This window comes from Rattus rattus, chromosome 18 (assembly GCF_011064425.1).
Source record: "Rattus rattus isolate New Zealand chromosome 18, Rrattus_CSIRO_v1, whole genome shotgun sequence".
In the NCBI taxonomy this organism is placed as follows: domain Eukaryota; kingdom Metazoa; phylum Chordata; class Mammalia; order Rodentia; family Muridae; genus Rattus; species Rattus rattus.
In genome coordinates, this window is record NC_046171.1 from 27466742 (window position 1) to 27493500 (window position 26759).

The 26759-nt window shown below is 46.0% G+C and overlaps 1 protein-coding gene across 1 annotated transcript; it reads left to right on the plus strand.

Annotated features, from left to right (window-relative positions):
• Positions 1–3496: 3496 nt before the first annotated feature.
• On the plus strand, positions 3497–26759 carry Ppa1 (inorganic pyrophosphatase 1). Its single transcript, XM_032889261.1, has 10 exons — positions 3497–3708; positions 6617–6675; positions 11245–11310; positions 13696–13749; positions 15138–15257; positions 17731–17817; positions 19645–19771; positions 21246–21373; positions 21688–21773; positions 26660–26759. The coding sequence occupies exons 1-10, from the start codon at positions 3645–3647 to the stop codon at positions 26757–26759; spliced, it is 891 nt and encodes a 296-aa protein (XP_032745152.1). The 5' UTR covers positions 3497–3644.

The following is a 26759-nucleotide window of genomic DNA, read 5'->3' on the forward strand; positions in this document are numbered from 1 at the left end:
GAGGGAGAGAAGGGGAAGGGAACAGGGAGAGGGGGAAGGGCTATTTGCCCCATGGAACAAAGGTCTGCCTATGGACAGAGAGGAGACAGACCTAGCCTGTAGGCAAAAGGCAGACAGGGATAAAGGGAAAGGGGGAACCCCAAGTTAGGATGCCATGTTTGATTTTGATTGAACAGGTTAATCAGATGAGCTGAAAGGGGGCCTTTGATTACTGAACTTCAATATTCTGATATCTGGACCTTGGTGGTCAGCATCAGGAGGAAGAAGTGGCCAACTATGGAAATAGACTTTGGCGGCTAGTTTTAGGAATATAATCTATGGTTTACAAGAAAGAGGGAAGGACAAGGCCTGACAGTTTCTTGTTTGTCGTGTTTGGGCCCACTGGAGCTCTTCCTGGTGTATCTCAGGCTGGCTTCCTGCTTCAAAGCAGTTATAAACCAAGAATGAACTTGAATTCTGTATCCCTTTATCTCCATCTCGTTGAGCCCTAGAATTATAGACATGTGCCGCCTTGCAAGCCTGGCTTTGTGTGGTACTGGGTACTGTTAGCATTCTGTCTAAGCTCCACCCCCCACAGTTACCTGGCAACAGCTAAAAGGGGCTACTTGCCCCCTCCTCACTCTCTTGCTTCTTCTTGCTCTTGCTCTTACCCTTTGTCCCTTCTCTCCCCATTCCCCTCCCCACTTCTCTCCACGTGCTCATGGCTGGCCTCTACTTCTCTACTTCTCTCTTTCTCTGCCCTACTACCCTTTAACTCCCCTCCCCATGCCCTGAACAAACTCTATTCTATACTATACGGTCTTGTGCTGGTCCCGTGGGGGGAAGGGATGTCTCCGCATGGGCCTGCTGAGGCACCCCCTTTCCTCAGACCTCCATAGAACATAATTCCCCTCTCTTTATCTTTTTACCACACGTCAGGCACTGAAGCTCAAACTTTGTACACTCTACCAATCGAGCTGTCTCCAACACACATTTCTTTTTTTTTTTTTTTTTTTTCTTTTTTTTTTTTTTTTTTTTGGAGCCGGGATCGAACCCAGGGCCTTGTGCTTGCTAGGCAAGCGCTACCACTGAGCTAAATCCCCAGCCCCTCCAACACACATTTCTAACACCTTTTGTCTTTTTTTCCCCAAGATAACGGCTTCTCTGTGGAAGGTGGAGGGAGGAGAGGGGAGAGAGGGAAACCAGATGTGGATTGTATTAGGAAGGGCAGTTGGAAAACCCTGGACTGGAGAAGTTTTAGGTAGGGAGCCAGGTGGGGTGTACACCAGTCTTTCTTAAAGGTAGCGCCTGAGGGTTACAGGGAGAACCTGGTCATTGTCAGCTTTGATTTGTTAAATAAACACCTCAGCCATTTGTCCCAGGGTTTGAGACTTAACACTGGTGACTCCAGAAGCTATAACCGGGCACTAGATTTATAGAGGGGTTGCCCTGTGACTGTTGGGAACTGAACCCTGCGTGCTCTGTGACAGCACAAAGTACTTTTAGCTGCTGAGACGTGTCTCAGGCCCCTCCCAGCACTGTATTTTCAGACAGGGTTTTACTAAAGAGCCAAGGCTGGCCTGTAGCTTGTGAGCCTCCTGTTTCAGTTTCCCAAGTGCTGAAGTATCTGAGCCTGCCCTCAAGCCTGGCTGAACAAGGCCTGAGAGGCTCAAATACCCTTGCTGGCTGCACAGGCCTGGGCGGTTTACTATAGTGATTACCGATTGGCTCTCTGAACTTATTCAATGGATCAGAGATAGAGTGTTAAGTCCAGAGGTCAGAGAGCCGTTATCGCCTCACCTGGTTCTGAGGGAAAGTGCATGTGGGTCCTTTTTATTATCAGTGTGCTATTTCTGTCTGTTCAGTCAAAGATGAGATTCAGGGTTTTCCCAAGAAAACTGGTTCTGTCTAGTCAAAGCCCGAAAGAATGACGAAAGGGACTCAGTTAGAGGTGCAACCCTAAGCGTATTCCCAGATCGGCACTACTTATTTACTGTTCGAAATCCCTGCTGCTTTCGCGTCTACGCTGTCTTGCCAACCAGGCTGTCGCTCTACCATTTTTATAGCCTTCATGTTCTGAGACAGAATGCTGTTGTGTTCAAAAGTTAGTGAGTCACGGCCTTCTGAAAAATTAATAGATGTCAGCAGGGCCAGCAGTTGGGAGGAGGAACGGGGTGGAGGGAACGACACAAACTAATGATAGATTTATCTTTTTTTTTTTTTTTTTTTTTTTTTAGACAGAGTCTCACGGAGTCCAGACTGGCCAAGGATGACCTTGAACTCATGATCTTCCTGGTTTTGCTTCCCAAGGGCTGCAGCTACAGGTACATAACACCGTGCCAATTGAGAAATTAATTTCCTTAGGCTTTCACTTAATACGTGGTTTATGCATTCCATTTTATATATTAGCGATTGTCTTGAAAATAGTTGAAAGGAAAACCGTCTTTAAGATACAGTGAAAGGAATATTTTAGAAAGATATTCTGCCTATCATTTAAAGTAAAATTAGCTTTTTTAAAAACGTGGATAATAAATAGATTTGTTATAAATAGATTTGTCTTATTTTTAGATAGTCTCATACTGGAGCTCAGGCTGGTCTCAGAACTCAGTTTCCTGAGGTCTGGGGTTATAGGTAATTAGAGTTGTGTTATACACAGAAGAGAGAGAGAGAGAGAGAGAGAGAGAGAGAGAGAGAGAGAGAGAGAGAGAGAGAGAAGAGAGAGAACTGAGAAAGTTAGCAATGTCCACAGCGTCACACTCGGGAGGGATGGAGTCTGGCCTGAGGTGGTGCAATAGAAGGAAAACAAGCTCCAAGAAGCTACTCCTGAGAAATGTCCTCAAGGGGCTCTGAGCACACTCCTGGGCCTTCCCAGAGCTTCAATGTCAAATCCCAGAGGATCTGAAGTGCCTCAGTAAGGAACTGGGTGGGGAGAGATAGCTGCAGTAACTGGGGAGGGCAGGAATAATCAGCTTGACACTGGTCCAGGCAGTCCAACAATCCAGATGAGAAACCGAATCAGGGAGATTAGTAAAAGCAAATTTGCCCAATGTCTACCACTTGGAAAAACAGAAGTCACAGCCAATAGTTTTCAGAGCCTAGTTAGCCAAACCCTCAACTTAAATAAAGGCTGCTTGGGGCTGGGGGTTGTTGTTGTTGTTAGTATATTCCCAGCATTTGGGAGGCAGAGGGAGATGAGTATCTTTGAAACCCTGTCTCGAAAATTCAAAAAAGAAAGGAGGTGGCTTATCAAGGCCTTCTGAGATAAGGAATTGCTCCAAATGATGTGACTGAGTGGAGTCAAAGGTGAGTGATTCGCGAGCCTTTGGAGAATAACTAGCGCTCTGTCCCGGTGTAGCCACCAACCGGCTGTCAGCTTCCAGAGGGCAGCCGGCGCCGGCCACGTGGCCAAGGTTGCGAGCCTGGGCTGTACTGGGGGCGGGGCGTGAGGAGGCTCGTCGGGAAGAGTGCGCCTGCGCGGATGGGCGGGGCGGGGCAGGGTGCAAGGCGAGCCCCATGCGTTAAAGGCAAGGCGCCGGCGACCAGCGGGCCAGCTCGTGGTGCGCAGGCGCGAGCTTCCTCCACGGTACAACCGCTCCCGGGCTGGGCTGTGTGCTTGTGTAGCTGTGTAGCGGCGGCGACGGCGGCACAGGCACATCTCGGACACCATGAGCAACTTCAGCAGCGAGGAGCGCGCAGCGCCCTTCACCCTCGAGTACCGCGTCTTCATCAGTGAGTGGCGGGGGCCCGGGGCCCGGTCACCCATTCATTCCAGACTCTCTGGACGAGCAGGCGGGCGCGTCCCCTTCCTTCGGGCGGGCGAGCGGGCGGGCGGCGTGACCAGCGAGGGCCTCCATCCCAGTGCCCACCGCGAGCGCTCCCTCCACACATTCGAACTTGGGCCACGTGGGAAAGGAAACCACTGAGTCACCCTTAGAAGGTGTCCTCAGGATCGCGGGCTGGAGGACAGATTTCTCAAGACCTTAATTCGGTGCCAAACAGGATCGATTCCTTCCCAGTGTTCTAGAGATGGGAAATTAAGGCCCACGTCTTATGTGGTGTGTGGTGAGGCTTCTCTGAAGCACTGATGGCCCGGAGTGCTCTCTAGGAGACTGAAGGCTTTGCCTCCCCAGACAGGTGATGTCCAGCTGAGGACCTGGAGGGAGAACAGCCAGGTTCTTAATCCGGGTGCAGGGACCCGAGTCCGGACGTACTAGTTACACCCCCACCCAAAACCCGCCCTGCACTCCAAAAGGTGGAGTCGATTATCGGCCTTCCACGTTCGTCAGCTTTTCCTTGTAGGTACTTGCAAACTGCCTGGGTTTCTCCTGGAAGCCCTTAGCTTGTAGGTATACATTCAGGGTACTAACAGAGACTTTCGATGCTGTCAGCAAAAGCCCTTCCAATTTGTAACCTCTTTATGGTTAATCGGAAGGGATGGGCATGAATCTCGAAGGAAAGAGCAATAGGCATTCCTTAAAGAATGAACAGAGAGTGCCTAGCAAATTTAAGTCTGGTTTGGAGCAAAAAGGACAGTGAACTCCTCAACATATATCTAATGAAGATTAAACCACCAGGGAAGATCCAATTAATTTTTAATTAATTGCCGAATCGAACAGTAAGGACAGAATGTAGGAACTTTTCATGGAAAATAATGTTGGCTTCAGAATTTATCAGTGACCTTTAGGGTGACCCTGTGGGTCGCTGGGAATTGTCTTCAATCTATATGTGCAGAACAAACACATTGTTTTTAATGTATTTAATGCGTTGGTGGTGAGTATCTCACGGTTGTTAGTGGAGAGCAAAGCCACTCCTTGACTTTGGACTAGGCTGAAGTTTATCACATGGGCTATCTGGAACTTAAGAAATACTAATAGTTGAGTATCGCTGTGTAATTTAACTAGTTCTCGTTCTTTGAGCTTTTTAAAAAATGATATATTTGAGTATTTTTCTCACCCTTTTTTGAGGGTAGTGGGGTGGGAGGCCACAGCCTTTTTCTGTTTAGCTCAGCCTGGTTTCAAACCTGAGATTCTCCTGCTTCAACATCCCAAGTACTAGCAAATAGATCGGTTTAGGCGCCACACCTGACAGCATCCATTCTTTTTATTATTATATATCTTATTAATATATATGATATATATTAATATAATTATATATCTTATTAATATATATAAGATATTACTATAATAATATATATGTACGTACACTGTAGCTGACTTCAGACACACCAGAAGAGGGCATCAAATCCAACTACAGATGGTTGTGAACCACTGTGTAGTTGCTACGATTTGGACTCAGGACCTCCGGAAGAGCTGTCAGTTCTCTTAACCACTGAGCCCCCGAGCATCCATTCTTAATAGAAATAATTCTTTTTCTTAATAATGCTACATTTTCCAGTCTCTTTAAAACAGATAAAAGTCGAATTTGAGCCGAGGACAGCTATGCATATATCCCTCCACAAAATAAAGGTAAAACCCTGACATTGCAGAGGCAGATGAGGGCAGATCTGTGAGTTTGAGGCCAGCCGGATCCACAGAGTGAGTTCCAGGACAGCCAGGGCTACACAGAGAAACCCTTTATTAAAGACCTGCACCACTACACCTGGCTTTTTATTATTTATTTTTTTTTGAGGCAGGGCTTATGGAGCCTAAGGTAGCCTCAGACTCACTATATATAGCCAAAGAATGACCTTGACTTCTTCATCCTCCTGCCTCGACCTCGCTAAAGCTCAGATAGCAGGCATGTGCCATCAAACTGGGCTAAAATTACTTTGCATGTTTGATAGTTGTAGAATAGAGATGATGTCATTGTGACTAGATCATTCTTAAGCAAAGTCACGGTATTGAAGTGGGTCTGAAGTGTCACATAAAACAGTGTGAGTTCCTAAGGTAATTGGTGGGTTGGTCTCTTTCCTGCAGGTAGTTCACCGATTTGGTAAGCAGTTAACTGAAATAGGATCAGTCAAAAGCAGTTTGATCCATCGCCTTGTACTTAGTAAGCCCTGCCGGGCAGGAGGTGGGAGGAATTCAGCTAAGTCCTTGCACTCACAATAGGAAGTAACACCCAGGGTAAAGCAGAAAGTGCAAGGAGGATGGAAACCTGGTCCCGGAGAAGGTCAGGGATGCAAACTGCTGTAGCTGTTTTTAAACAGCGTCTCTGTCCCCTGGCTGGGGTGGAACTGCCTCCCATATAGACCAAGCTGGCTTCAAAGTCCCAGAGCACTTCTGCCTTGGCCTCCTGGGTGCTGGGTTTTGTTTTGTTTTGTTTTTATTTGGTTCTTAAGTATTTTTGAGACGGGGTCTCCTGGAGCATCTCCTGGGTTGGCTTCAACCTGACTGTGTGGACAGGTATGACCTTGAACTCCTGATTTACCAATTCCTGGGTTTGCAGTCTTGCTAACTGTCTGGTTCAGCCGGACAGTGGTTTCCTGGGTTTTGTCCGCCTCCAGCATGAGGAGGATTGAACCCAGGACTTTGCACATGGTAGGACTGCACATGCATGCACTGTCCTATGCTGGCGACCCCTTGTTTTGGTTTGTTCTTGTTTTAAGGCATAGGAATACACCTTGCTGTTCAGAAATGTCTATTTTGTGCGTTTGGAAATGTACCCAGTCACAACAGCTTTTCTTATTTATTTACAGAAAATGAGAAAGGGCAGTATATTTCTCCATTTCATGATGTTCCAATTTACGCAGACAAGGTAAGAATCTCTGTCATTCAAAAATGGTCTCACCCCTCCCTTTTTTTTTAATTACATGGTCTCTAAGTATTCCTGCATGCCCTGGAACTCACTCTGGTCTTGAACTCAGAGACCCGCCAGCCTTTGCCTCTGGAGTGCTGGAAGGAAAGTCACGCTGCCACGTCCAGCAAACGAGTGTCTTTAATTGGCTCCCCTAGCTGTGCAGACTGCATTTTTTTTTTTTTTTTTTTTTTTTTTTTTTTTTTTTTTTTCGAGCTGGGGACCAACCCAGGGCCTTGGCGCTTCTTAGGCAAGCGCCTACCACTGAGCTAAATCCCCAACCCCTAGACTGCATTTTCTTAATCTCCAGAAACTTGAAATGCCTCCTGTGCCTTCAGCTAAAGGTTCATTGAGCAGCTAAGAAGCCAGAATTGAATCAGATCATTGGCTTAAAAAAGCAGCTATCAATTAGAGGAGGAATGGAGGCAGAAGTTTTTAAGCTGCCTCTCTGTGGGTTTGTGTCACATTGTTATGCATGTTTGGAACTGAAGCCTTCCGGTTTCATTAATGGTTTAAAATAAACCATGTGGTATGTTTATTAAATATTAAAAGTAAACTCAATAAATACAAGAAAACTCAGAACTTTTCGTCAGTTAGTGAGTTTGCAAACAGTGTTAAGAAAGGTAAGTCCACAGCTCTGAGGAGAAATGTCTGTTCTTGAACGCACCAGTGAACTGGAGAAATCTAACAGCACAGATTGGTGTGGGTTTACCACAAATTAGTAAGAATCCTTACTTTCTTAAAAAAAAGTTTACAGGGGTTGGGGATTTAGTTCAGTGGTAGAGCGCTTGCCCTGGGTTTGGTCCCCAGCTCTGAAAAAAAAAAAAAAGAAAAAAGTTTACAGCTTTATATAAATATGTGGTTGCTGGGAATTGAACTCACGGCCTCTGGAAGAGCAGTCAGTGCCCTTAACCACTGAGCCATTTCTCCAGCCCCTTCTTTGAGGAATTTTGAGTCACATTAGAGACAAAGTTTTGTATGCTGTCGGACTTCATTTATTTGTTTATTGGGGGCAGTGTGCGTGCGTGCGTGTGTGTGTGCACGCGCACGCGCGCGTGTACATCACACGACAGCATGCAGGAGCTGGTTCTACCGTGTAGGAATTGGGAATCAGACCCAGGTTGGCAGACTTGGATAGAAGCGCCCTTGCCTACTGGGTCTTCCTTCTCTGGGGCCCTCATTGACCCTAGCTCAGTGTTGCTCCCTAGCCCACGTGGATACCGTAGCGTGTTCGAAATGATGCTGTCAGGTTGAAATCTTCACTTCTTGTTCATACCATTACTATTCCCTAGAAATAGACCCCAAAGGGCTGGGGTGGTGGTTCAGAAAACCAAACCAAACCAAAACACTTGCCCTGGAAAGAGAGAGCCGAGCCCACCTCTACACGTGTCTGTGCATGTGTGTTCGTGCACACACATACATCGTATATACACAATAACTTTTTTTTTTTTAAGTTAAAAATGAGAGAAATAGGGGTTGGGGGATTTAGCTCAGTGGTAGAGCGCTTGGCGCAAGGCCCTGGGTTCGGTCCCCAGCTCCGAAAAATAGAAAAGAAAAAAAAATGAGAGAAATAAACCAGAAAGTGTCCAGTAGTTCTCCTGACCCCTGAACTCTAGCAAGAACTGCAGTCTGCAGGTAGCGGCAGAGGATCCTGTCTGACCCAGGCTCCGCTTTGGAGGCAGTGAAGCAGACAAAGCCAATTATGTACCTAAGTTGCAGGAAGGACCTCTGATTGGACATGGCTTCCTACGGGAACCTCGCAGTTGTATTTGCTTGGGTTCTCTGATTTGTTGTATATCAATCACTTCCTGACAGCTGATACGACTTGCTGAGTCTCCCCATTGAACTGGCTTGTTGGATTGGCTTGAATTATCTCATACGGTTTAATAGGAACGTGCTACACAATCCTAACCCAGGGTATTCTGAGTTAGGAAGATGTAGGAACCAGAGAGTCTGGGTTTACTGATGGTATATCCACGGGTGTCCATGTCCTTTGTACACTGGTGTGCTGAGGAGAGAAGTCTCTCGATACAGAGCTGGGTTTCCATGTTCACAATGGTTGGGATCTCAGGACACTCCACAGGAGGGAATGGAGCTGACTCTGTCCTCAAAACATCATTTCTCAGGTTCTCTGGCGCAGTGAAGTCTTATGAACCTGTCGTGTCTGTTATGAAATATTGTTTGTTTGCTTGCTTGCTTTTTTTTTTTTTTGGTTCTTTTTTTTCGGAGCTGGGGATCGAACCCAGGGCCTTGTGCTTCCTAGGCAAGCGCTCTACCACTGAGCTAAATCCCCAACCGCTTGCTTGCCTTTTAAGAGTTTCTCTGTGGAGCCCTGGCTGTCCTAGAACCCTATCTGTAGACAGGCTGGCCTCGAACTCAGAAAGTCACCTGCCTCTGCCTCCTTAGTGCTGGGATTAAAGGTGTGCACCACCATGATCTGGTGTGTTTCATAACAGTATTTTTCATAAGTGTACAGACTTGCGACAACTGGATTTTACCAGTGTTCAGACTGTAAGGGCCAGTTTCTGATCCAAGAAGCCAGGAAAGTTCTTTGGTTTTTACAAAGTTCTCTCATTGGGATATAGATAAGGTTGTGGGTGACAGATCCTATTTGGATTACAATGAAAAAAGCAACCTGACCTATGACAGAGGAGTGTAATTTATGACTAGTGTGGGGGTGCGCACACACACAAATGCCAGAGTGCACAGGTGGGGACAACTCAGTGGTGTTAGTTCTTGATGTATGGGTTCTAGGATCCAACTCACTGTCAGCTTGGACAGCCAGTGCCCTTAGCCAGTGAGGCATCTCATCCACTGCCTCTCCCGGACCCCACATTTCAATGTCAGTATACTTGTGTGCGTTTTTGTATGTGGTTGTAGGTGTGTCATTAACAAGAGGACTCAGTGACTCGGTTCCTGAATAGAAAAATGTCCGAGGACTTAGAGATTGTATTCCATGTCAGAGCCTTTCGGTCCAGACAATACTGTGTTTGCATCAGCTAATCCAGCCAGCGAGATCAGGAAATTCTTGTGAATCAGGTATCCTGCTTGGATTCAGTCCAGATATATTGGGTAGTAAAGGGCAAGGCAGGGGTTTACTCTTGTTGTTAATTGCAGAAATGTGTTTTGTCTCTATTTTGGGCTCAACTATAAAAGCATCTGTCCATGGAATTATCTTCCAAGTCAGTACACAGGGAGGACAGAAAACAAACTCAGAACAATGCCAGCCTCAGCCTAATACCAGCGGTAGGAAACATGGGAAGATAAAGATCAGCTTGATTCTGGTTTTGCTTTTGGTTTTGAGTTTTATTTCCTCTTGTTACTGAGAGTTGAACCTGGGATGATGGGCCCAACCCCCAGCCCTCTTTATTTTTGAGGCAAGATCTTACCGAGTAGCATGAACTCATTCTGCATATGCAACCAGCCGTGATCCCGCCATCTTTCTGCGCAGCCCGCGAGTAGCAAGGGTTAGAGGCAGTTTGCTAAGGCCCGTTCTGTGCACTGAAAGTTGACCTCTAACTGCCGATAACCCTGGCTCAGTTTACTTCCACCAGTATACACCGTGGGCGTACACCACACCCAGATCTTAAAATGCACTCACAAGCTGGTGTTTCTCTGGGCCATGCCTTCAGTGCTTATGTGAAGTAATAGAACTGACCGTGTTCCAGGCTCCTGGTGGGCACGGATACATCTGAAGCTGTATCTTTTCTTCTGTTGGAAAAAAAGTAGTCACGCTTTAATCAGATAGACTAACGCTTACATGCTTAGGCATTAAATCGTAGGCAGTTTTGACAGCTGAAAACCCAAAATCTTGCTAGATTGGTAAAGAAGAGACACTGAAAGGTCTGGTTAGCGATCTCACCGAGTTTCAGTCATTCTCCAGCATTTCTAACGAGACGGGGCTCGTTCTTAGGTGATGTGATAGATTAAGTCATGTTTCATGGGTGTCTATGCCTGTTTCTGACCACAGGAGTGAGATTGACTGACTTAAGTGAAAGCTTTAATCGCAGGACAAAAGGCCCTCCATTCCGGCATCCCTGAACTGAACACTCAGAGTCTCAGGTTTCAGAGTGTTTGGATTACTGGATGAACGTGCTCACCCAGTAAAGCCTATGGGATTATATCAGTCTAAGGATCTCTGAAATCTGAGACATTTACGGGCCTGACCATTTTTACGATTGTTAAGTGAGTATGTATGCGTGGGAAATGTCCACACAATGGTGCAGGTGTGCAGGTCAGAGGACAAGTTGTAGGAATCTGTTCTCTTTTACCATGTGGGTTCCAAGGATTGAACTCCTCTAACTATTATTATACTTGCTGGAAAGCACTTTTATCCCACAAGCCATCCCACCAGCCCCTGTCCAAATATTGTGGGTAAGGGAACACTCAGCTTGTATTGCTGGACATTCGGGGTGTGTGTGTGTATGTATTGTTTTATACTCTGACTCCTAACACTGTTTGTTGAGCACCAGTCTTCCCCTTGGTATATATCACATTTTCTTTGGTGGGATTGATTTTTTTTTGAGGAAGATGACAAATGCCTTTAGTACTCTGAAGGACCAGCAGCAGGTGTGGCAGTCACAGGAATCACTGGCTGTAAGTTACAACTCCACATGTGGAGGTGGCACGACTGTGTCAACTTTGACCATTGTATTTTCCTCAGGTACACTCTCAATTATGGACAGAATAATTCAGAAATTTATTTATTTTTTCAAATTAAAAAAAAGTGTACAAGTGTCTGTCTGCATGTATGTCTGCACACTGCATGTGTGCCTGGTGCCTCCCTGGAGGCCAGCAGATCCCTGGGACTGGAGTGACAGATGTTTGTGAGCCACCATGCGGGTACTGGGACTCCACCCAGGTTCTTGGGAAGTGGCCTGTGCATCTCTCCAGTCTTCTGTTTACTTGCATCTCCTTGTATGACATAACCTCAGAGACTGAAGAGGAAGTTAAAGTCCCTTATCACTCAGTGCGCAGTGTTGAGTCCTTGGTACTTTTTTGAGAGCACCATTATCAGGCCGAGTGGGGTGGTGCCTTCCCTAATCCCAGCACTTGGGAGGCTGAGATTAAGTTTAAAGCCTGGACTACATAGCAAAACTCCGTCTCAAGACAAGGGTTGTTCCTGGGCAGGGGCATGTCCTTATAAATACACTGCACTCTTCTGATAATGTTTCCTAACTCTGAGGTTAGATGGGGCAGTGTTTATTTATTTCTGAGGCAGGGTCTCATGTAGACCGTGCTGCCCTGAATTGCTAAGGATGAGGTAGCTGAGGATGGCCCTGGCTGCCTCTGCTTCCTGGGTGCTAGAGCTCAGATGTGTGCTGCCACGCCTGGTCTGTGAGCCACTGAGTCCAACCCAGGCCTTCGCCCATGCTGGGCTAGCACACTGCCAACTCCCACGCATCCATTATTTTCATTTTTCTTTCTGAGACAGGCTCTCATGTAGCCCAGGCTCGCTACCAGCCTATAACCATGGATGGCCATCAATTCCTTTTCTTTTTTTTTTCTTTTTTTTCTTTCTTTTTTTTTTTTTCCTTTGGAGCTGGGGACCAAACCCAGGGCCTTGCCCTTGCTAGGCAAGTGCTCTACCACTGAGCTAAATCCCCAACCCCTGGCCATCGATTCCTAATCCTCCAAAGTTCAAGGATTATAGGCATGTGCGTCGTCATGTCTTCTTTGGCCAGGGCTGGGGATGGACCCCAGGTTTTTATGCATGTTAAGCCTTCTTGCTTTAGAGTGTTTGCAGTAGAATTTTGTTAATATTTATTTTATGTATATGAATACACTGTAGCTGTCTTCAGACACACCAGAAGAGGGCATCAGATCCCATTACACATGGTTGTGAGCCACCATGTGGTTGCTGGGAATTGAACTCAGGACCTCTGGAAGAGCAGTCAGTGCTCTTAACCTCTGTGTCATCTCTCCAAGCCCCCCCCCCTTTTTTTTTTTTTTTTTTTTTTCTTTTTTCGAGCTGGGACTGAACCCAGGGCCTTGCGCTCCTAGGCAAGCGCTCACCACTGAGCTAAATCCCCAACCCTCCAAGCCCCCCTTTTAAGTAGAATTCTTTTCTGAGGACTTTTTTTTCCTGAGGATTTTTTTCTTTTCTGCATTTACAGGTTTGCAGTAGGACATAGGTTTAGAGTCTTTGTCTTTTCCTGTCTAGCGTGCCCGGCGTTGTTCCCAGCTTCTGTCTGGTGACTCAGCTCTAGCTGGTCCTTCTTGCTTCGCTCTGCTGCTCTCCTCCCTTCGCCTGTCACAGACTCACAGCATTCTACCTGCTGTCATCCTGTGCTTTCAGTTTTTATGTTTTGAGATAAGGTCTCAAGTAGCCCAGACTAGCCTTAATTTGTCAAAGAGGCTGGTCTTTTGAGCCTCCTACATTCACCTCCTCAGTGCTGAGATCACAGCTATTTGCAATGTCCAGGCATTAGGTGCCATTTCTTGGGGGGAAGGAAAAAGAAAAGAAAAATTACCAACCATGTTCCTCGATTCCCTGCAACCCCCTTCATTTAATCTTTCATGTTGCAACAGCGCCACCCTGTGGATCTTTGGGATATTGCTGCTGGAAATTAAAAGCCTTGATTTTATTTTTGCTTCTTTCCTTTTCTGAAACTGTGTGTGTGTGTGTGTGTGTGTGTGTGTGTGTCTGCGTGTGTCTGCGTGTGTCTGCGTGTGTCTGCGTGCATGCTTCAAGAAAGCTTCAAACTCGTGATTCTCCTGTTCCTGCCTCCGTTGTGCGGTGGTTCTAAATGTGTACCATCCCTGGCTGAAAGATAAGTGAGCCATGCCCGCACCGCCTTGATTATACCACATTATGTCTGTTTGCTGTCACACACACCGCCCACCTCTGCGTTTTGTTGAAATTTCCTTGACTTAAATTGTCTGGTAGAGTTAATAGTTTAACTTCAGAGGAAAGAGAGGCCAGACACACTGAAATAAGGACAGGGAGTTCTGCTTGCCTCACCTTCTCTGTTTTTCCAGGATGTGTTCCACATGGTGGTTGAGGTTCCACGCTGGTCAAATGCAAAAATGGAGGTAAGAGAGGTCGTCAGACTTGGCATATTAGTAATCTTCATAAATTATTTTTATTTAATTTGTCTATGTGGGTCTGTGGGTGTTCCACGTATGTTGAGGTATCTGCAGAGGGCTGCAGTGTGTAGGATCTGCTGCAGCACAAGTTACAAGTAGTTATGACCTGCCCGGCATGGCTGTAGGAACTAAACTGGGTTCCTCTCCACGAGCACCAGGCTGTCTTCTGCTGAGCCCTCTATCCAGTCCCAAGGACGTAAATTAGTTTGTTTTTTTTTCCTTTCTTTTTTTCGGAACTGGGGACCAAACCCAGGGCCTTGCGCTTGCTAGGCAAGCACTCTACTGCTGAGCTAAATCCCCAACCCCCGTAAATTAGTTTTTTATCCAGGCAAACTGACTAGTTTAAAGATAAGAAGTATGCAGACTTCTGGTTTCCTGTGTCTGGTCTCACTGTTTCCCGGGTCTGCCTCCCCTGCCAGCCAGTCTTTTCTCTGCTCCAGGTAACCTCGCTCATGTGCTGGCAGCACACATGTCCCCAGATGCTTCCCCAAGCTTTCGCTTGTCCCTGCCACTGTTTCTGATGGTCCCTAAGTGGCGTCAATGTTTGCTTCTCTTTTTCTTTTCTCTTAATCCTTTCTCTTATCCCTTATTCTTACCTTTTGTCTTATTGAGATATGAGGTGCTGCCCTGTAGCCCAGGCTGGCCTTGAACTTGGCCTGAGCGTCCTAAGTGCTGGGACCTCAGGCTTGTGCAGCCACATCAAGAGCTCTCTGCTCCTGGGCATCTCAGCAGGAAGAGCTTGATGGGCCTGTGTAGTCCTAGAGCTCAGTATGTAGACCAGACTGGCCTCTACCTTACAGGACCTGCCTGCCCCTGCCTCCTGACAGCTGGGATTAATTAAAGGCATGACCATCATGCCTAGCTAGGTTCATAGTTTTCTTTTTTTTTTTTTTTTTTTTTTTTAATTCTTTTTTTTTGGAACTGGGGACCCGAACCCAGGGCCTTAAGCGCCCTAGGCAAGCACTCTACCACTGAGCCAAATCCCCAACCCCCTTAGTTTTCTTTTTAAAACAGTGAGTACACTCGAGTCCACCAGACTCTTAGATGTTTGAATAATTTTAAATAGAAAGGAACACTGAAGTTGGATAATAGTTATTTTGTCCTTCTCCTACAACTCTTTTTTTAATTGTAATTATTTGTTTAATAATTTATAGAAGTGTACCTTGTACGTGCCTGTGGCTGTTTGTGGCAGACAGAGGACAGCTTGTAGGCCACTGGGGACCAAGCTGAGGCAGTCTGGCTCTGTGGGACGGGACAGGACAACACATACCCCGTGTAGTCGGACTGGGATCCTTATTCCAGTAGTGTTGCACAACCCTGCCGTTTCGTTTCAGATTGCTACAAAGGACCCTTTAAACCCAATTAAGCAAGACGTGAAGAAGGGAAAGCTCCGCTATGTGGCCAATCTGTTCCCTTACAAAGGGTACATCTGGAACTATGGCGCCATCCCCCAGGTACGTGTCCAGGAGCTCAATTACTTCCTGAAAACATACTTTTTTCTTTTAGCTTAATAAAAATGAATTCACTTTTGATCAAACATTTAAACGCACAAAATGCTGGCTATCGTAGAACAGAAAAGCACTGGGCAGGATAATTTTATTTTAAACATTTTAATGACCTCTTTCCAGGGTTAACTAAAAGGAATATGTCCATGTTTAAACTCAGATTTTCTAAAATGTCCCTTTTCTATGGACTCATTGTGGACTCTCAGCTGTGCGTTCTCCATAGCCTTAGTAGCGAGTCTGCTGGGAAGAGGGAGCCTGGGTGCTTGGCCTTGGTTTCTAGCCAGGCTTGGGGCGCACCCCTGCCATCCCAGCCTCCAGGGGGAGGGATGTAAATTGGAGGAAACCCAGTTCTGGGACGGCCACAGCTACATAGTGAGAGCCAGAGAGCTGACTGGGCAGTTGAGGTGCCTGCCAGATGCTCAGCGACCTGAGTTCCAAGGTCGTATGGCAAAGGAGAGATTTCCTGTAGGTCGTCCTCTGACCTTAATGGCACATATGCTCACACAGTACCGCCTGCAGAAGAGAGATCCCAGCCGTGCTTTCTACCCAGAGATCATATACATCTGCACACTCAGCACTCCAGACGCCGAAGAAGGCCGAGAGCCGAAAGCTTAGCTTTAGCAAGACTCTGGTCCCCAAAGAAGCCCTCTTGAGGCCAGAATCTCTGTGGCCGTATAAGGATGAGCTCCCCTTTTCTTAAACAGCGGAGACCTCGCAAGCAAACAGGAGGATGCCCTTGATCGTGGGATGGCGAGTCTTAGACTGCAGACCGTGGGTGCCGGGGGTTAATCCCAGCACTCAGACAGAGGGAGGCAGATCTCTGAGTTCAAAGACTGCCTTGAGCTACACAGAAAAACCCTATCTCAAAAAATCAGGGAAAAAAAGGCTTGCGTCAATTAGTAAAGGTCATACATTTGACCCTGTGGCACTTTAACACACGGGTGGTGGGTTGTTCCTGTCCATCATTAGGTGATGTTAAGTGGAGTCATTGTGAAACGCCAGAGGTTATTAAAGTGTAGGTCGGACTCACCTACTTTGTTGGGTGATCACAGAGTCATTTGTCTGCCCCAATTACAGCACTTTACGCTGCCCTCGAGTTGATTTGGTATTTGGCTTTGATGTGTGGTCCCTGTGGGGAAACAGTGCTGAGCTCTTCTTCTCAGGCGACTCTTGCCTTCCTAGTGGTGGAAGCGTCTTGCTTTATCCCCGTTCGCTTTGATCTTTTTCCTCTGGCTGAATAGGGAGGTAAATGCAAGTCGTAAGTGTGTTCTGGTTAGGAATAAAAGAACCTAACAACGGCCGCAATTCAAACCCAACAGCCGCAGCACACTCGATCAGTTCTTTGTGAGATGCTCTGCCGTTCCTCTGGCCTACGATTTAACAAAGAGAGAAAGGCAGTAATTGAAGCTTTTCGGCCTTGGCTCCCAGCCAGCAAGGATGCGCTCACCATCGGAGGCTGCCATTTCCACTACTGGCTCTCTGCCTCCTCATCTGGGCTGGAGACATCTGTGATGAAGAGACTGCAGCTGATAGGAGACAGATACCGCAAGTGCCCGGAGCAGCTAATCAACTTGTTTTCTTCCCAGGGCTGGTGCTCAGATGCAGGGCCTTGCAGTGCTAGACAAATGCTTTCCTCCTGAGGTACACACCCCTGCCACTCCCCTCACTGTTGTAGATGCCGGGGTCTTTGTGTGTGGCTTAGTAAGACCTCTGCAGCCTGGAACTTGAGGTCCTGCCTCAGTTTCCACGTGCTGGGACTGCAGGCATGCGCAGTCAGGTGATCTAAGTAGGATCATTTTCTGGTTTTGTATTTGAGTTTTTGAGTCAGGACCTCGCTGTATAGCCTTGGCTCATAGGGATCTGCCTGCGTCTATCTCCTGGGATCCAAGGCATATATTGACAGACCCAGCTTCATTCTCTATTTTGAAACTTACATTTAGCTTAGAATTATATATGTAATAGAAGTTCCAACATTTAATTAAAATTCTTCTGTATAGTTAAAAATTCTCATTGGAAGTTGTAAAGTTGTTTATTTGTTTTTTCCTTGACAGTTTCTCTGTGTAGCCTTGGCTGTCCTGGAACTCATTCTGGAGATCAGGTTGGCCTTGAACTCAGAGATCCACCTGCCTCTGACTCAGCTGTGCAGGGTCAAAGCCATGCACTCCACATCCAGCTTGTAAAAGTTTTAAAAACAGGTTGGGGATTTAGCTCAGTGGTAGAGCGCTTGCCTAGAAAGCTCAAGGCCCTGGGTTCGATCCCCAGCTCTGAGGAAAAAAAAAAAAAAAAGAAAAAGGAAAAAAAAGAATCATGTATAAAAGTTTTAAAAACAGCTGGTTTTATTTCTCAGCAGAACTCGTGTGGTGTTGCACTTGGTCATCGGTGTGCATCAGACTGCTGTGCTCTAACCCTTGATTTGTTTTAGACATGGGAAGACCCAGGACACAGTGACGAACACACTGGCTGCTGTGGTGACAACGACCCAATTGACGTTTGTGAAATTGGAAGCAAGGTAATGAAGCTGAATTTTTTTCTATGACATTAAAATGAATGAATCATCCTGGTTTCTATTTTGAAAATCAGTGAATGAACTGTGAGCACTGGTGAATAGCTGGGCCTCCTGAAGGATTTGGGACGATCCGTGAGCGACTCTAGCCAGGTCCTCCTGATGTGAGAGGCGTCTTCTATAGAGGGATTCTTCTATAGAGTGGGCTGTTGTTCTAAAATTCAAGATCTCAGGCTCAGTAAAATAATAAACAACCGAAGCCAGTGTTGTTAGGGTCTTAAGTCAGACTTTCTGTCTGCTTCGTTGTGGTTCTGGGGATTAACCCCAGAGCCTCAGTATGCTAAGGACATATGACTAGCTTAGTTCAGTTGCTTCTGCAAACGATAAAGCATGGTACAGGCTGTGTTTGAAAACATTACAGAGGCCACATTTAGCACTGACAGAGACAGCATAGGAAAGGTTAAATACCCTCAGCTATGCTGCTGTTTCCTTATAGATGGAGGTCCGGAGCTAGACCAATGGCTTGGCAATTCAGAACACGGGCTGCTCTTACAGAGAACCTGAGTTCAGTTCCCATAACCCACCTGGCAGTTTACCACTGTCTGTAACTTCCCTTGTGGATCTGACTCCCTCTTCCGGCCTCTGCAGGCATGAGGCATACATGTGCATACATGTAGCAAAACATAGACATAAAAATTCAATCTTTATTTTTTAGTTTTTAAAAAGTGCAGAGCAGAGAGCCCTGGCACACGCCTTTACTCCCAGTGCTTGAGAGGCAGAGGCCGCAGATCTCTGGGCGTTTAAAGCCAGCCTGGTCTACAGAGGGAGCTCCAGGACAGTCAAGGCTATGTAGAGAGAAGTTGTCTGAAACAGTCAGAGAATAATACAGCTCCTGAGTATCCTGTTTTCAACCTAAATGGAGCTAGGAAATATTTATTTGTGTGGCTCTTGAAAGTTTGCTTTAAGAGGTGGGCAGATGACACTCCTGTGACTATAGTAGAGAGGGAGGCTGAAGCAGGCTGATGGCAAGTTTGAAGCCAGCCTGGGATAGCAAGTCCTAGCTACCCTGAACTACACAGGGAAACTGTGTCTCCAAAAACATAGTGTTGGTGAGAAGGCTCAGTGGTTAGAGGTGATTGCTGTGCAAACCTGGTGGGTGGAGCTTGATTCCCCCAAACCCCTGAAAAAAGGAAGGAAAGAGTGGGGTGGTGGTGGTACTCACCCTCAATCCCAGCACTGGGGAGGCTGAGGCAGGCCTCAGTTCAAGGCCAGCCTTGTCTACAGAGTGAGTCCAGGACACCCAGGACTACACAGGAAAACCCTGTCTCAAAAAACTCAAAAGGATCGTGGAGGGAGGGACTGACTGGACAGAGTTATCCAGTGACCTCCACGTGCATGCAGTGTGATTGCATGTATACAACTCCCCACCTCCATCACACTTTGTATATGTATAGGTGTGTGTGTGTGTGTGTGTGTGTGTGTGTGTGTGTGTGTGACAGGACCTCACTTCGAAGTCCATGCTATCTGGCCTTGAACTCACAGAAATCCACATACCTCTGCTTCCTGAGTGCTAGGATTAAAAGTGTGTGCTGTCATGCTTGACAACAAAAGTATTTTTTAAAAAACTCTTCACTCAAGTCTGTTAAGTGAACACACACACACACGCACACACACACATGCACACACACACACACACACACACACACACACACACACGCACACACACACGCACACACACACACGCACCCCTTGCTTACTTGTTGCCATCTCCGAGATAGAACCTGCAGCCCTCGTGGTGTAAGGTTGTTGGTGCTGACTCTGGCTGTCTCTCAGGTATGTGCCAGAGGTGAGATAATCAGGGTGAAGGTCCTGGGCATACTGGCCATGATCGACGAGGGCGAGACCGACTGGAAGGTCATTGCCATTAATGTGGACGATCCAGACGCAGCCAATTACCATGGTAAGGAAATGGGGAACCTGGGAACAGAAAGTCTTCCGCTAGTCCTGTTGTTGTTGAGACAGGGTCTTTCTCTGAAGCCCATGCTGTCCTGGAACTCCTTGTGTAGACCACACTGGCCTTGAGTGATCTACACAAATCTGATTGTCTCTTCCTGGGTAAAGGTAGCACCGGTTCTGATGCTTCCAAAAACCCACGAATGCCAGTCCGTGGTGGCACACTCCTTTATTCCCGCCACTGGGGGCACAGAGACAGGCAGGTCTCTGAGTTCTAGGCCACCCTAGACTTTAACATGAGTTCCAGCACACCCAGGGCTACACAGGGAAAGACTGTTCCAAAAACCAACCGACCGACCAAAAAGGGCGATGAATTGATGAGCCTCCATCAAAGAGGGGCACAGACATTTTACATTGTAACCCAGAACAGAAGGATACCCGTGCAACCACAGGAGGAGTGAATACACAGCCGAGGAACAGAGGAAATCTCCCACGCAGACTGTCAAGAACTTGGTGTGCCTGTGCTAGTCTCAAGCGTGAGGCTACGCCCCTCTGTCACTGTAGGGTTTGTATTGTTTTGTAGCCTGGCTAGCCTTGAGCTCTACAGTGGACTGCTTCAGGGTCCTTGAATGCTGGAACTAGAGCTACGTGCCACCATGCCCATCCTTACTTCTTGGTACTCCTCTGTGTAGAGCAGGGATTTTGTGACTTTGAATGCCTACACTGTCAAGTAGTCCATTTGAATTCAAAATGTCACTCACCCGTTAGGCAGTTAGCTTGGTGACTTGTGTTTGCCTAGCTTGTCCGAGGCCCTTGGTTTGATTGCAGTGTTGCAAAGTAAGCCAATCAGGTAATTATTGCCATTTTGTTTTTTGAGGCTTGGTTTCTCTGTGTAGCCCTGGCTGTCTGGAACTCTGTAGACCAGGCTGGCTTCAAACTCAACAGAGATCCACCTGCCTCTGCCTCCCAACTGCTGGGATTAAAGATGTGTGCCATCACCCCTGGCCTATTTATTTGTTTATTTATTTTGCTTTTTGAGCCAGGGTTTCTGCGTGAAGCCCTGACTGTAAGTAGAATGTATTACCCATAAGTCTGCTTTTCCTGTTCTTTTGGTGTGTAATTGGAGTTCGAGCCTTCGACATAGAGCCCAGCCTCAACTTGCCATTTTTAGTATCTCATACCCTTCATAGGAATGACGCTAGCTGACAAACCGGTTTGATTATCCAGCCCCACTCGTTTCTCTTCCTGGATCTAATAGCAGTTAGTCAGGCTTGATCACTCTCTTCGGTTCTTAATGTCAAAGCTACTCAAAGATGCCAGATGAAAAAAAAATTTAAATTTTTAAGCGTTCTTTCTGAGCTCTAATATTATCTTGGGCTTCTTTATAATGTTCCCCGTATCTATCTCCGTGTAAACTCGATGTTTTTGTCAAATGCCTAAATACTTATGCATAGTGTGGTGTGCTGGTTTCCTCTCCTTAGATATTTCTGATGTGGAGCGGCTGAAACCCGGCTACTTAGAAGCTACCGTTGACTGGTTTAGAAGGTATAAGGTTCCTGATGGGAAACCAGAAAATGAGTTTGCATTCAACGCAGAATTTAAAAATAAGGTAATGAATCTTTGAAAACTGGCCTAGAGCATTTGAATTGAGACTTAGCATTTACTGTGTTGTTCCCATGAGAGAAGGGGCCAGGGATACGCCTCCATGGTATGTATAAGTGCTGGTATTATATGTGTAGTAAGACCCTGGGCTCGATCCCTAGTACCCACCCCCCAAAAATACCCATGAAAGAAAATTCTAAGATGCAAGATAGTCTTGGTCTTTTATTTATATAAAAGAAAAAAGTATGGAGTTTTGGGGAAATGTAAGTGGTCAGAAGACACCCCCTTATATACTATCCTAATGCCTGTCTTCAATTACAGGAGTTTGCAGTTGACATTATTAAAAACACCCACGATTATTGGAAGGCATTAGTGACTAAGAAGACAGATGGGAAAGGGATCAGTTGGTAAGTGTTAACTCTTCCGGTACCTTTAACACATAGCGGAGTGGTTTGCACCAACACTTCCCTGACTGTAATGTTACCAGTGGTAAGAGTACAACAGGCATTTCCAGAATCTTTGCCTTTTCCTCAAAGAACTAAATAAAACAAGGATGCACACAGATTTGCAAACATAGCCAAGCACGCCTCTTCAGAGTGAAGCTATGGTACAGGTTAGAAAGGGATTACACTGTCCTGATGGATTAGGGCATCTTTTCCTTCCCACAATCCTGTGCGTGACTAATTATGCATAGTTGTAAGATGCTAAGTGGGGGACTTGCCATTTTACCCCCAAGTACCAAAACCACTTCGAGACAAATTGCTTTTCCATTCTTAATATAGGATACATTGGAAATAGACTTGAGTAGACTGTCTCAATTTAATACTTGTTCGGGGCAGAGAAAGTTAGACAACAGTTAGGTGTCATTTTCACAGAGGGGTGTGTATGCACGGTGCTCGAACATAAAGTAGCTAGGTTCACAGTACATTATTAGCTGTGGGGTGGGCTGGGTGGGCTGCATTTTCCAAACCACCTAGACTGTCAGGATAGACTAGAATATATGCTAAGTTATTCCCATGCCTCTGCGTACTCTTAGATTTATGTAGGAATAAAAGCTAGAGTAGTAAGGTGATTCCGTTGGATGAATTGCTTGCTGCACAAGCCTGGTGATCAGCTCCCAGAGTTTCCCTCTGACCTGCACGTGTGCCATAGCATGTGCATTTTCAGATATGCACATAATGCTTGCACGTGCACACTCGTGCAAACACACACACACAATAATAAATGAATGAATGAATGAATTTTTTAAAAGGCTGGGTATGGTAGTACATATCTTTATTCCACACAGGTGAGAGGCAGAGGCAGGCAGGTTTATGTGAGTGCAAGGTAGTCGGTCTGCATAGCAAGTTCCAAGCCAACCAAGGCTACATAGTGAGACCCTTTCTCAACAAATAAATAACCTAAAAATCGATTATGCTAGTAGTTTCTAGTCAAGTTTATTCATCAGCAACTTAGAACTGTCCGGAAGGTCCTCTCTAAGGGGGCTGGAGTGGTAACAGCACTTGGTGCTCTTCAAGTTTGGTTCCCAGGACCTCGGGTGGTTCGTGACTGGCTGACTCTAGTTTCGTGGGATCCTACACTTCTGGCCTCCTTAGGCACCCGCCCTCACATGCATGTACCCAACTGCAGAGACACACAATCAAAAATAATGAAAAGAAATATGTATTTAAAGTCCTCTTGACAAATACATACTCCATCCATATGGGTGACATTGAGGCCAAAGCGTGCGAGCCTCTAGCATCAGGGCGCAGCAGATAAAGGTGTGCGAGCATTGCTATCAGATATGAGTGAGTGATGTGTGAGCCAGGGTGGGGTAGAATCTCTTCAGACAGCCTGGAGGACCGGATCATCAGCACTGCTTCATGCAGACATTGGGAAAGCAAAGTTCCAAAGAAAGCTGTCTTGGGACATCAGTGGAACTCGTGTGTCTGAAGGGTGGGCGGCTGGCTTCCTCTCCACCATGGCTCCTAGAGTTGGTAGGACAGCACATACCCTACCTCAGTGGCTGTGGCTTCATTTCCCAGAAAGCACTGTTGGCTGCATTCCAGTCAGGTTTTGTCTCTGTGGACCCGAGCTCTTTTGGGGATCAGTGGTTTTAATTATACCAAGTGCTGTGAGTAAAGCAGTCTTTGCTCCACCAGGATCTCATGCTCACCAAATTTACTTTCACTCAAAATAATAGTTATGTTAATTGATCAACTAATACTTGCCAAACATGACACAGATACAGGCGTGAGCCTCACCAGAGTCACTCCAGAGTAACTGTTGGTACTTTATCTTGACAATACCAGTGTTCATGTCCCTATACTGGGGAAACTAACAAAAAAGCAGAAGCAAATGTGGGCTCATCAGGAAAGGCTCTTGCTGCCAAGAGTAACTCCACATTGTCCTCTAACCTCTCTATACTCTGTGGTATGTGTGTGCACACACATGAAATAGATACATTTTTTGAAAGGATTCAAAAGGCCTTAATCAGTCATAATTTATAAATGGTTTAGTTGTCTTAAGTCCCTGTTTTATTGCTCTGAAGAGACACTATGACCAAGAAAGCTCTTATCATTGTCAAAGGAAATATGGTTTCAGGGCTCCATTGTCATCGTGGTGGCTCATGTGCCACTGGAGCAAGAGCTGAGCGCTACATCCTCCTCCACAGGCCAAGAGAGAACTGGGCCCGGTATGGGCTTTGAAGCCTCAAATCCCAACCCCAGTGACACACTTCTTCCACAAGGCCACACCCAATAAGCCACACCTCCTATTTCTCAAATACTGCCACTCCCCAATGACTAAGCAGTCAAGTATATCTTTCTAAGAGACCCCCCCCCCAAAAAAAAAGACATTAACTCACTGTAGGAAAGCTAGGAAGAAGTTTAGTTGTTAGAAAATACACAGTCTTAGTCATAAACTTAAAAGTCAGATCTAAGGCTGAGAGTAACTCAGCTGTTGGAGTGCGGGCCTGGAGTCCACCCCTGGTGTTGCATAAGTCAGGTATGGTAGCCATACCTGTAATTCAACCAGTCAGAGGAGTGTCTGAAAGTCAGGATCATTCTTGATTTTAGTCAATTTGAAGCCAACTTGGGCTATAATAAAATACAGTTTTAAGGGTTGAGATTGTTCAGTAGTTAAGAGCACTGACTGCTCTTCTAGAGGTCCTGAGTTCAATTCCCAGCAACATGGAGGCTCACAGCCATCTATAATAGGATGTGAAGCTCTCTTCTGGTGTGTCTGAAGACAGCAACAGTGTATTCAGACATATAAAATAAATTTATATTTTAAGAGGGTTGAGAATTAGCACTAGTTGACTAATTTCCTTATGCATGCAAGATCCCAGCTGCACACAACTGAGTACATTAAAAACATAATTGTTGTTTTCCTTTTTTTTTCCTTTTCTGCTTTTTGAGACAGGGTTTTCTGTCTGGAACAAGCTCGGTAGAGCAGGCTGGCCTGGTCTCACTGAGATCGCTTGCCTCTGCCTCCTGAGTGCTGGGAAATGAGCGTTTGCCTATACATTGTCCAACATTCCATGCTGTTGGGGTCCAGGAATCACCTCACAAACCACACGAACACCGAAATCTGATCCCAGTCAGACAGGACTGGCCAAGCAGGGCCATGGTCCAGATTTGGGAACTGAACCTTGACCCTGACAGATCCTATAGGATTTTTAAGCTCAAAATCCACAAACATCTGTGCCAAATTATTTCATCAGTCAGGATTTAGGATAGGGATTTCCTTAGGAACGTGTCTTGGTTGTACACTTATCCTGCTCCCATTGGCTGGGATATCAACTGTGGCAGGGGACTTGCCTGCCTAACATTCATGTCCTACCTCGTCTACCAGGATGGCACTTGTCTAACATTCCTGTCTCAACTTGCCAAGCAGGATATCAGTTTCCCACGTATATGTCTCTTTCTGCCAAGGAGGATGTCAGTTCCCAGGGAGGTCTTGGGAACTTAAACTTTCCTGAATCACTACTCAAAATGGAAGTCTTATTCCAAATAGTTTCTTATACTAGTGTAGGTGTCTCTCTTATGCTGGGGTCCATCCCAGGGGCATCTTACAAAGGCCAATACCATAAAAGCTTATTCACAGCTGCAGGAAGTGCTGTTGGGTGGTTGGTTCGGGTTCAAGCTTATTGTGGGTAACTGTACAAAACAGTTCTCTGACTTCTGTCATGACTGGTTCCCAAGGGCACAGAACATACCAGAATATGTAATCAATCTCAGCATTAGACGGTTTCCTAGTAACAGCAGAAACATTTTCTTATAATGGCAGGCTTGCCAGGTAAGTTACCCAGGCCTTAGCAGTCTATTTTGTCCATAAGCCATTTTTCATCATTCCTATTGGTAATCATTGATTGCTTCCAACCATTTGTTGTTGTTGTTTTTAAGATTTATTTATTAAGGGGTTGGGGATTTGGCTCAGTGGTAGAGCACTTGCCTAGGAAGCGCAAGGTCCTGGGTTCGATCCCCAGCCCCGAAAAAAAAAAAAAAAAAAAAGATTTATTTATTAATATATAAGTACACTGTAGCTGTCTGCAGACGCATCAGAAGAGGGCCTTGGAGACCCATTTGTGGGTTTTAATGGTGAATGTCTTTGTAGGGTCCTAACTTCTGTCAAGATTTCTGAATTCTTTGAAGTTCCCAATTCTTGAATTGGGAAAGATGTTACAGATTTTAATCTGTATTTGTCCGATATTTTAGTGAGTTCTACAGAAGATTTGATCTTAGATTCTTTTTTTTTTCTTTTTTCTTTTTTTCGGAGCTGGGGACCGAACTCAGGGCCTTGCGCTTGCTAGGCAAGCGCTCTACCACTGAGCTAAATCCCCAACCCCGTGATCTTAGATTCTTAAGTCTAATCTGAGAGATGAAGTAAATCAGCAAAAGCATCTGTACCTGCCAAAGTAAATGATCAGGATGTTTAGGATGGGTGAGAATGCTTTAGGTGAACCAAATTTAAACGCCATCTGGCCCAGGCGTGGTAGCATGCACCTTTAATTCCTATGTTCAATGTGAGTTCTGGGCTACAAAAAACCATCTGGTCGACCATCATCAACGTAGGTTGTTTTTTTGTTTTTTTCCCCCTCAAGGCAGGGTTTCTTTGTGTAGCCCTGGCTGTCCTAGAACTCACTCTGTAGACCAGGCTTTCCTCTAACTCAGAGGTCTGCCTGCCTCTTCCCAAGACCCCAGCACTGGGATTGAAGGTGGGCACCAGCACCACCTGGCTCAACTTAGTTTTTTAGAACATGAGAAGGCTTCAGTGTTCATCGTGTTCTGACTGTGTTCGTTTCATTCAATAGCATGAACACCACAGTGTCCGAGAGCCCCTTCAAGTGTGACCCTGATGCAGCCAAAGCCATCGTGGATGCTGTAAGTAACGCTGGCCTTGTGGCTGGGTGA